At 42.0% G+C, this 10688-nt stretch overlaps 2 protein-coding genes across 2 annotated transcripts; one reads left to right on the top strand and one right to left on the bottom strand.

Moving 5' to 3' along the window:
- The first annotated feature begins 549 nt into the window (after positions 1 to 549).
- LOC138875471 (calcium uniporter protein 1, mitochondrial-like) lies at positions 550 to 1005 on the top strand. The gene is made up of 2 exons (XM_070154300.1): positions 550 to 809; positions 909 to 1005. The coding sequence occupies exons 1-2, from the start codon at positions 550 to 552 to the stop codon at positions 1003 to 1005; spliced, it is 357 nt and encodes a 118-aa protein (XP_070010401.1).
- A 4233-nt stretch (positions 1006 to 5238) lies between these two features.
- LOC138875470 (uncharacterized) lies at positions 5239 to 5822 on the bottom strand. Its single transcript, XM_070154299.1, has 2 exons — positions 5502 to 5822; positions 5239 to 5382 (listed from the first exon to the last, which is right to left on the bottom strand). The coding sequence occupies exons 1-2, from the start codon at positions 5820 to 5822 to the stop codon at positions 5239 to 5241; spliced, it is 465 nt and encodes a 154-aa protein (XP_070010400.1).
- Positions 5823 to 10688: the final 4866 nt, after the last annotated feature.

Raw genomic sequence — 10688 nt, 5'->3', positions numbered from 1 at the left:
CCGCACAGAAAGAATATTTTTGCCCTTTTTGCACTATTTATGTAGCAATTCTTTCATCTCATTGCTTCTCTTTTTTAAAATTATAATTTTTTTCCGAATATTGTAATTGAGTCGTGTTTTATACTGAAGAACTACCCTTTACTCATAGCAAAAGTTCTAGCCAGAACAAATGTAGCTATTAAAAGACACAACTCAAATCAACACCAGTAAAAGTCAATTTGACGGAAAGCAAAAAAAAATGTGTGAAATGTGGAATTAAGAAAAAAAAAGGCAAAATGGCTTTTTGGCCACTTAAACTTGTAGGGCTTTTGAAAGCCGATACACAAACTTTCGTCTTTCCCATTTCAACACTCAAACTCGTGAAACCTATAACTAATAAACACTTTTGACCATTGACTATGCTTATGTGGGGGTAGTTTATCTTACGTGGACATAGTGCGTACAAGTCACATTCAAATGGCGCATGTATCTGTTACTATTCATTAAAAAAAATTGTAAAATCAAAAAAATAAACAGAAACTATAAGAAAAACCAAAAAAGAAGAAGAAAATGGTGGCTGGGTTTATTGACTTTGCCTTATTCCGCCGGTTCCTCCAAAAAAGAGAAATCAACCATGCAGCTAGACTGCTGGAATATTTGTCAATTCCTACAGGAGATAAATTGAGAGAAAAATTGAGGTCTATGAATGTTACCGGAGAAAGGATTAGATTTGAAGGCCTAGCTCTGCCGGCTCCAACGACGGAGACGGAGGATTTTCCGGGGAAGACGATGGAGAAAATTACAGTGAATGATGCTAGGAAAATTTTGAGGTTTTCTCAGTAGGAGAAAGTGAGATCGAGACTTAGAAATATGCCGATGAACTCCATTTCGTACTCTAAATTCGTTGAGACCTGTAGTGAAATTTGTAGCAACAGAGAACAGGGTTTGGAGTTTGCAAAGATGTTGGACGATTCAGGCAGCGTCATCGTTTTTGGTGACGTTGTTTTGCTCCGTCCCCATCAGTAAAAGTTGCACACTTTCATTATTTTGTGTCTTTCTTCTAAAAAAATATTTTATATATATATATATATATATATATATATATATATATATATATATATATATATAATATGCTGAAACCCACTGTCACCATTGAAAATGGGGCTGGGAGGGAAAATTTATTCCAGCACAGCTAAGGTGAAGAAGAAAATAAGAAAAATAGAAGAAAAAGTAGAAATTAATAAATTTATTCCAGCACAGCTATGAGGTTTGTTTTTGTGCCCTTGATGTGTAACAATCTCATTAGTCATTTGCTGACTGGATGGACACGTCTGTGAATGTGTAATACACGCGCGTAGGGTCAAGGGTCAAATGTGTTTATTAGTTAAGGGTTTCACGAGTTTGAGTGTTCAAATGGGAAAGTCCAAAGTTTGTGTATCAGCTTTCAAAAGCCTTACAAGTTTAAGTGGCCAGGAAGCCATTACGCCAAAAAAAAAGGAGGTGAGGTAGGGACCGAACAGATATTATTTGGTTTGATTAATAGGAGGTGTGGTGATGTACAACTACAATATCATACAACTTAAATACAAATTTTATATAAAATTTATACAATATGTCTTTTGTATATTTTGTATCTGATTTATACATAGTAAAAATAAATTTCATACAACTAATTATATATTATACAACTTATCTACAACTTTCACACATTATTTTTACCCCGTTAAATACAACTACAATAACATACAACTTAAATATAAATTTTATACAAAATTTAAACAATATGTCTTTTGTATATTTTGTATCTTATTTATACATAGTAAACATACAACTATATATATATATTATACAACTTATCTACAAGTTTCATACATTATTTCTACCCAGTTAAATACAACTACAATAACATACAACTTAAATAAAATATTTATATAAAATTTATACAATATGTCTTTTGAATATTTTGTATCTGATTTATACATAGTATTTTCATACAACTAATTATATATTACACAACTTATCTACAACATACCTACAATTTTCATACATTATTTCTACTTAGTTATATACAACTACAATATCATACAACTTAAATATAATTTTTATACAATATTGTTCAACTTTCATACAATAGTTAAATAAAAAATATATATATAAACAACAGAATACAATTTTTCTACAATTTCGTAAATATAATGTATATTATGTCTTCTTCTTCTTCTTCTTCTTCGAGTTTCAATATGAAATTCAGCCAAAATCAGGTCTAATCTTCACCAAAACACCCTCAAAATTGAGATATAAACTCCAAACCATATACCCAATTGTTTGCAACAACACCCAATCCAAACAAATAATGATTTTTGCAAATCCAAATTCGAATTCAAAGCTTCAAAGCTTTTTAATGGCTGTCAATGGTGGAATTGCTGCTCTCTTTTTCTTTGCTTTACATTACTGAAATTAGGGATTGAGAGATAGAGAGAGACGTAGAGAGAATCCCAACTCTTTGCTACAACACCCAATTCAAATAAATAATATGTCACGACCCATTTCCATAATAGGCCATGATGGCGCTCAACACCATTGTCGGGCAAGCCAACACGGAACAATACTAAATAAACTCTCATTTACCTTTACCCAAAAATAGTTGACATAATTCTTTAAGTGGGAATAAAAATCAGAAATGATTAATAAAGTCATAATAATCATACAACCCCAAAATGATATAGTCTACTAATGTGTGTGCCAAAACCTGGTGTCACAAGCTGTGGACAACTAGTAGAATATACAAAAGAATCACACTATCCTACTGTCCGAAACAGAATAGACAGCAAAAGAAAATACATAAGAAAGATTTCTTCAGGCTACTGAACAGCATGGAAGGGAAGCAGCTCACCGTAGAAGTCTCGGGTCCGCTCAAGGATGCACACCAGACTGATAGCCAGATACACCTGCCTCAGATCTAGTACAATTAAGTACAAAAGTGTAGTATGAGTACATAAACAATATATACCCAGTAAGTATCCCGTCTAATCTCGAAGAAGTAGAGACGACAGGTCGATTCGATACTTACTAGGGTCAAATAATATGAAAGGAAGTTATAATAAGCAGGAATAGCACAAATTATTAGTACTAATAAGCATGTAATAACAATTCTTCTCCAAATATTATCATGGGTATCCATTTATATATAAGCAGATATGAAGTCCAGTCCACAGAGAAAATGCTAAGAAAAACATGCGCAAGTAACACCGAGAGACGTACGGCCCGATCCAACACAAAAGTAAATTGTGCACTGCCGAGGGTCGAACAGCTCTAACCATAGATGCATCTATTACCCGCTCGCGAATCACACGTGCGACGCGGTCAAACATAATTAAAATCATCAACAAGAAGACAATAATGTATATTTGAGGAGTAATTATTCACAGGAATTTCCAAATTCTCTTTTAAAGGACCAAACAGGATAAGGTTCCCTCACTAGTTGCATTTACCTTAATCAAAATAATTTATACGAATCTGAATTTATCATCTAGTTACAAGAATATCACGTAGAGCATACTTTTGGGTCCTAAACTATCCGGACTTAAAATAATAGCTGCTACGCACGGACTCTCGTCACCTAGTGCGTACGTAGCCCCCGCATATAATGGCAATTAATTAAATTATTACACCTATGGGGACAATTCCCTCTTACAAGGTTAGAAAGGAGACTCACCTCGCTCCAAAGTACACTTACTATACCAAAAACGAGTCCAAGCCCTCATTTCGGAGCCGAACAATCCCAAACTAGTTAAATGAAGTAAGAACTAGTCAATATAGACTCACAAGATCGAATTCTAGCTATTTAAGTAATTCCTCAACCATTAGCACAAGTTTCCTAAAATCCGACCCCGGGCCCACGTGCCTGGATTCCAAAATTTTTCGAAGGAAGTTGTTCTCTACAACTTAAGGATCAATAATATGTGATTTCTAATTTATTCCATAACAAATTTCGTGGTTAAATCTAACTTTTATTAAAACCTTAGGTTTTTGCTCTAACCCCATGATTTCACCTTAATACTAGTGTTTAATCTCCCTGAGACATGATTATTAAGCTTGAAATAGGTAGAACACACTTACCTCAAGATGCTAGGTGAAGTTCTTCTCTCAAAGCTCTCAAATCGCCCAATGGAGGAGTGAAAATGTGATAAAAATGACTTAGAACCCATATTAAATGAACCTCACTGCTTCAGCAATTTCTGCATCTGCGAAAAATGGGCCGCATCTGCGAAAATGGGCCAAAGAGCTGGGACCGCATCTGCGGTCTCCAGGCCGCATCTGCGGAGCCGCTTCTGTGGCTTGGGAGCCGAATCTGCGGTTCCTGGCCTGGCCTGGCCTGCCCTGGGCCGCTTCTGCGATGGGAGGACCGCATCTGCGGGCTCGCACCTGCGGTCCAACAACCGCAGGTGCGGTTATGACAGAAGCAGCAGCTTCAACTCCTTGTAAAATTTTGCACTTCACTCAAGCCTCGTCCGATTGACGCTCGGGGCTCCCGGGCCCCGCCTGAATATACCGACAAGTCTGAAATCACGCGACTGACCTACTCGAACCTTCAGAATGCCCGAAACAACACTAAATCTAGGAATCACCCCCTAAAACCAAATGAATCAAACATATGAAGTTCAAGTTCTTAATTTTCCTCTAACGGGCCAAAACGCCTTTAAACTACTCGGATTGACACCAATTTTTACGGACAAGTATTAAATGATATTTTGGACCTGTACCGGGATTCGGAACCAACATACGAGCCTGATACCCATGAAATCAATCATTACTTAGTTTCTTTAAATCCTTTAAACTTCAAATTAATAATTTCTAATAAAAATTCATTACTCGGGCTAGGGACCTCGGAATTGGATTCTGGGCATACGCCCACTCCCATATTTTCCCACGGACCCTCCGGATTTGTCAAATCACGAATCTGGGTCCGTTTGCTCAAAATGTTGACCAAAGTCAAACTTAGTTTTTTAAAAATCCTACGGAATCAAATGGGCATATTTCACTCAATACTCTTCCAAATCCCGAACCAACCATCCTCGCAAGTCACAAATTAGCTTAATCAAGCATGGGAAGTTTTATTTAAGGGCACGGGGTTCTAAAAGGCAAAAAAAACTAGGCGGGTCATTACATTCTCCACCTCTTAAACAAATGTTCGTCTTCGAACAGACATATAAAAGTACCTAAGCTGCTGAATAAATGGGGATATCTGCTCCGCATGTCCTAGTCGGACTCCCAGGTCGCCTCCTCGACTTGTTGGCCCCTCCACTGGACCTTTACCACAGAAATCCTCTTGGATCTCAACTGGCGATCCTGTCTATCATTAATGGAAACTGGCTCCTCCTCATAACCCAAGCTCTCATCCAGCTGAATAGTACTGAAGTCTAACACATGGGACAAGTCGGCATGATACATCCGAAGCATCGATACATGAAAAATTGGATGAACTCCCGATAAGTTAGGGGTAAGGCAAGCTTATAGGCAACCTCCCAAACTCTCCTCAACACCTCAAAGGGACCAATAAACCTTGGGCTCAACTTGCCCTTCTTCCTGAACCTCATAATGCCCTTCATTGGTGAGACTTTCAAGAGAACCTTCTCGCCAACCATAGATGATACATCACGTGCCTTCTGATCCGCGTAACTCTTCTGTCTGGACTGAGCCATGCGAAGCCTTTCCTGAATCAACTTTACCTTATCCAAGGCATCCTGTACCAAATCAGTACCGTATAACTTAGCCTCGCCAGGCTCGAACCACCTGATAGGAGAATGACAACGGCAACCATATAAAGCCTTATATGGAGCCATCTCTATGATGGACTAATAGCTGTTGTTGTATGAAAACTCCGCCAAGGGCAAAAACTAATCTCACTGCCCTCCAAAGTCAATCACACATGCTCTAAGCATATCCTCTAAAATCTGAACTGTCCGCTCTGACTGCCCGTCGGTCTGAAGATGGAATGCTATGCTGAGCTCTACACGGGTCCCCAACTCACTCTAAATGGCTCTCCAGAAATGGGAAGTGAAATGAGGGCCTCAATCTGATATGATGGAAACCGACACACCGTGCAACCGGACTATCTCCCGAATGTAAATCTGAGCATACCTTTCCGCTATATAAGTAGTCGCCACTAGAATAAAGTGAGCCGACTTGGTCATCCTATCAACAATGATCCATACTGAATCAAACTTCCGCAAGTCCGCGACAACCCAACTATGAAATCCATGGTGATACACTCTCACTTCCACTCCGGTATAGGCATCTGCTGAAGTAGGCCACCCGGCCTCTAGTTTTCATACTTTACCTGCTGGCAATTCAAACACTTAGCCATATACTCCACTATGTCTTTCTTTATCCTCCGCCACCAATAATGTTGCCTCAAGTTGCGATACATGTTCGTAGCACCCGGATGAATGGAATACCGCAAACTGTGAGCCTCTTCTAGAATCCCTCCCTCAGATCATCCACATTAGGAACACATAGGCGACCCTGGAGTCGCAAAACACCATCCTCGCCAATAGAAACCTCCTTTGCACCTCCCTGAAGTACCGTCTCTCTGAGAACTGCCAAATATGGATCATCGAACTGTCGGGCCTTGATCTGCCCCAATAGTGAAGACTGAGCCACCACACACGTAAGAACTCAGCTAGGCTCTGAAATGTCCAACCTCACAAGTCTGTTAGCCAAGGATTGAATGTCCAAAGTCAGTGGCCTCTCCGCCGCTGGAATGAATGCCAAGCTACCCACACTCTCCGCCTTTCTACTCAAGGCATCTGCAACCACATTTGCCTTGCCCGGATGATAAAGAATGGTGATGTCATAATCCTTCAGTAACTCAAGCCACCTGCGCTACCTCAAATTAAGATCCCTCTGATTGAATAAATAATGTAAGCTGCGATGATCGGTATAAACCTCACATGACACCCCATACAGATAATGTCTCTATATCATAAGAGCATGAACAATCGCGACCAACTCTAGATCGTGCACATGATAATTTTTCTCATGAACCTTCAACTGACGCGAAGCATATGCAATAACTCGCCCCTCCTGCATCAATACACACCCCAAACCAATGCGTGAAGCGTCGCAATATACCGTATACATCCCCGATCCGGAAGGCAATACAAGAACTGGTGTTATAGTCAAAGCTGTCTTGAGCTTCTGGAAGCTCTCCTCACAATTATCGGACCAATGGAATAGAGCACCCTTCTAGGTCAATCTCGTCAAAGGTGATGCAATAGATGAAAAGCCCTGCATGAATCGCCGATAATAACCTGCTATCCCTAGGAAACTCCTAATCTCGGTCATTGAGGTAGGACGTGGCCAACTCTGAGCTGCCTCAATTTTCTTAGGATCCATCTTAATACCCTCTCCTGACACAACATGCCCCAAGAATGCCACTGACTCTAGGAAAAACTCACACTTGGAGAACTTAGCATGTAGCTTCTGCTCTCGCAAGGTCTGAAGCACTACTCTCAAATGCTGCTCGTGCTCCCCCAGGATACGTGAGTATATCAAGATGTCATCAATGAAGACGATGACAAATGAATCAATATAAGGCCTGAATACCCTGTTCATCAAATCCATAAATGTTGTTGGGGCATAAGTCAAGCCAAAGGACATCACCAAAAACTCATAATGGCCATATCTAGTCCGGAATGTAGTCTTCGGAACATCCGAGTCCCAAATCTTCGGCTGATGATACCCTGACCTTAGGTCTATCTTAGAGAACACCCTGCAACTGGTCGAACAAATCATCAATACGAGGCAACAAATACTTGTTTTTGATAGTGACTTTGTTCAACTGGCGGTAATCAATGCATATCCGCATAGTCCCATCCTTCTTCTTCACAAATAACACTGGTGCACCCCAAGGCGATACACTAGGCCTAACAAACCCCTTCACCAACAACTCCTCAAGCCGCTCCTTCAACTCCTTAGGAGCCATACGGTACAGTGGAATAGATATAGGTTGGGTACTTGGACCCAAATCAATATAGAAATCAATATCACGATCCGGTAGCATGCCAGGAAGATCAGAAGGAAACACATTGGCGAACTCTCGAACCATTGGAACCAAATTAATTGTCGGAGACTCTGCGGTGGTGTCCCGAACATAAGATAGATAAGCCAAACACCCCTTCTCGACCATATTCCAAGCCTTCAGAAAAGAAATAACCAGAATAGGTGTATCAACTGTGAAACCCTTCCACTCCAACCTCGGCAACCCTGGCATCACTAGTGAAACAGTCTTGGCATGGCAATATAGGACGGCGTGATATGGAGATAACCAATCCATACCCAGGATGACCTCAAAATCGATCATATCAAGCAACAAGAGATCTGCTCTAGTATCGAAACCACCAAATATGACCACACAGGACCGGTAGATCTGATCCACAACCACAGAATCACCCACAGGGGTGGACACATGAACATGAGTGCCCAAAGGCTCAGTAGAAATAACCAGGAAATGAGCAAACAGGGATGATACATATGAATAAGTAGACCCTGGATCAAATAATACCGAAGCATCTCTACCACCAACGGAAATAATACTTGTGATGACGGCATCTGAGGCCAATGCATCTGGCCTGGCCAGAAGGGCGTAAAATCTAGTTGGAGTGCCGGCTGGCTGGCCTCCACTTGATTGAGCAGTAGTTGGTTGACCTCTCCCTACCTAGTCTTCACCTCTAGGATGGCCCATACCAGCATACCCTCTGCCCCTAGGTGACTGGGCAGCTGGTGCTGAAATCATAGGTTGCTGACCCTGATGCACTGCCTTGCCCCGAAGTCTGGGGAAGGTCCTCTTCATGTGACCCAGATCTCCACACTCGTAGCATACTCTCGGTACCATAGCCTGCTGCCTTGAAGTCTGAGCTTGCTAACCCATATACCTACTAGAAGACCCCTGGATGGCTGGTGGGCGATATGAACTCTCTGGCATGGCACTGAAGTGAGCACTAGAAGAACCCTGATAACTATAATACCCGGAAAAGGAACCCTGAACAGCTGGTGGGCGATAAGAACTCTCTGGCATCGCACTGAAATAAGGACTCACTAGAGCACCTCGGGGAGGAGGTGGTGGTGCTGAATATGGGGGTCTGCTGGGCTGACCCCTCCTAAAGTGACCTCTAACCCTAGTCGAGGCACCTCTGAACTATCGCAAAAATCTAGCCCTCTCTTGCTGCATCTGCTCTCTACCCCTCTGGCGATACCCCTCAATCCTGCGAGCAATCTCTATCACTAGCTAATACTCAGTACCCATCTCCACCTCTCGGGCCATGCCCACTCGAATAGTGGGGTGTAACCCTGAAACGAATCTCTGCACTCTCTCTACATCTATAGGAAGTATCATGAGTGCATGGCGAGACAACTCAGAGAACCTCGCCTCATAATCGGTCACCGACATCTGACCCTACTCAAGATGCTCAAACTGATACCACAGATCTTCCCTCTCAGAGGGTGGAATGTACTTATCCAAGAATAACTGTGTGAACTGACCCCAAGTGAGGGGAGGAGAACCTGCTGGCCTACCAAGAACATAGGACTGCCACCATCTACAGGCCCTACCCCAAGCTAAAAAGTAATGAAGTCAACTCCATGTGACTCCAATATCCTCATGTTGTGCAGTCTGTCCCTGCACCTGTCGATGAAGTCCTGGGCATCCTCATACCGCTCACCCCCGAAGATGGGAGGGTGAAGCCTAGTCCATCTATCCAATAACTTATGTGGGTCACCGTCCGCAGCTGGTCTAAGTTGGGGTGCCACTACAGCAACTGGCTGGGCCCTATCTGTGGGTAGTGCACTTGGAGTTTGATACACTGCAGTTGCATGTCCAGAAGTCAGAGTAGTAGGGGTCTGTGCTTCCCCTCCTGCCTGTGAGGTAGCTGGATCTACTGGAAATAAACCATACTGAGTCATATAATCCATGAACCGTAGCATACGGCCCATAACCTCCTGAAATCCTGGTGTTGTCATGAAGTTTGTCGGGGTAGGCTCAGCTGCGGGCACCTCGCCCTGCTCCTCGATAATAGGATCTCCCACAGGATCTGCTGGTGCTACTACTGAAATAACTCTGGGATGCCCTCGTCCCCTACCACGGGCCGGTGCCCTCCCCCGGCCTCTGCCTCGACCTCTAGCAACGGGGGGAGCAGCTCCGCCCGGCTCTAGAACATCAGTCGTGTGTTTCCTCACCATTTGTGAGAGAATAAAAGAGATAAATTTAGTATACCAGCCACTGCACGATAGGAAATGAATAAAGAGTAGTCTTTCCTAATACCCTATAGCCTCTCGAAGATAAATACAGACGTCTCCGTACCAATCTACAAGACTCCATTAGGTTTGCCCATGACTTGTGATACCTACGAGAACCTAGTGCTCTGATACCATGTTGTCACGACCCATTTCCATAATAGGCCATGATGGCCCAACACCATTGCCGGACAAGCCAACACGGAACAATACTAAATAAACTCTCATTTACCTTTACCCAAAAATAGTTGACATAATTCTTTAAGTGGGAATAAAAATAAAAAATGATTAATAAAGTCATAATAATCATACAACCCCAAAATGATATAGTCTACTAATGTGTGTGCCAAGACCTGGTGTCACAAGTTGTGGGCAACTAGTAAAATATACAAAAGAATCACACTATCCTACTATCC

The sequence above is a fragment of the Nicotiana sylvestris genome, chromosome 8, assembly GCF_000393655.2.
Source record: "Nicotiana sylvestris chromosome 8, ASM39365v2, whole genome shotgun sequence".
Lineage (NCBI taxonomy): Eukaryota > Viridiplantae > Streptophyta > Magnoliopsida > Solanales > Solanaceae > Nicotiana > Nicotiana sylvestris.
The sequence above is the reverse complement of the archived record's forward strand: the minus strand, read 5'-3'. Positions and strand labels throughout refer to the sequence as shown.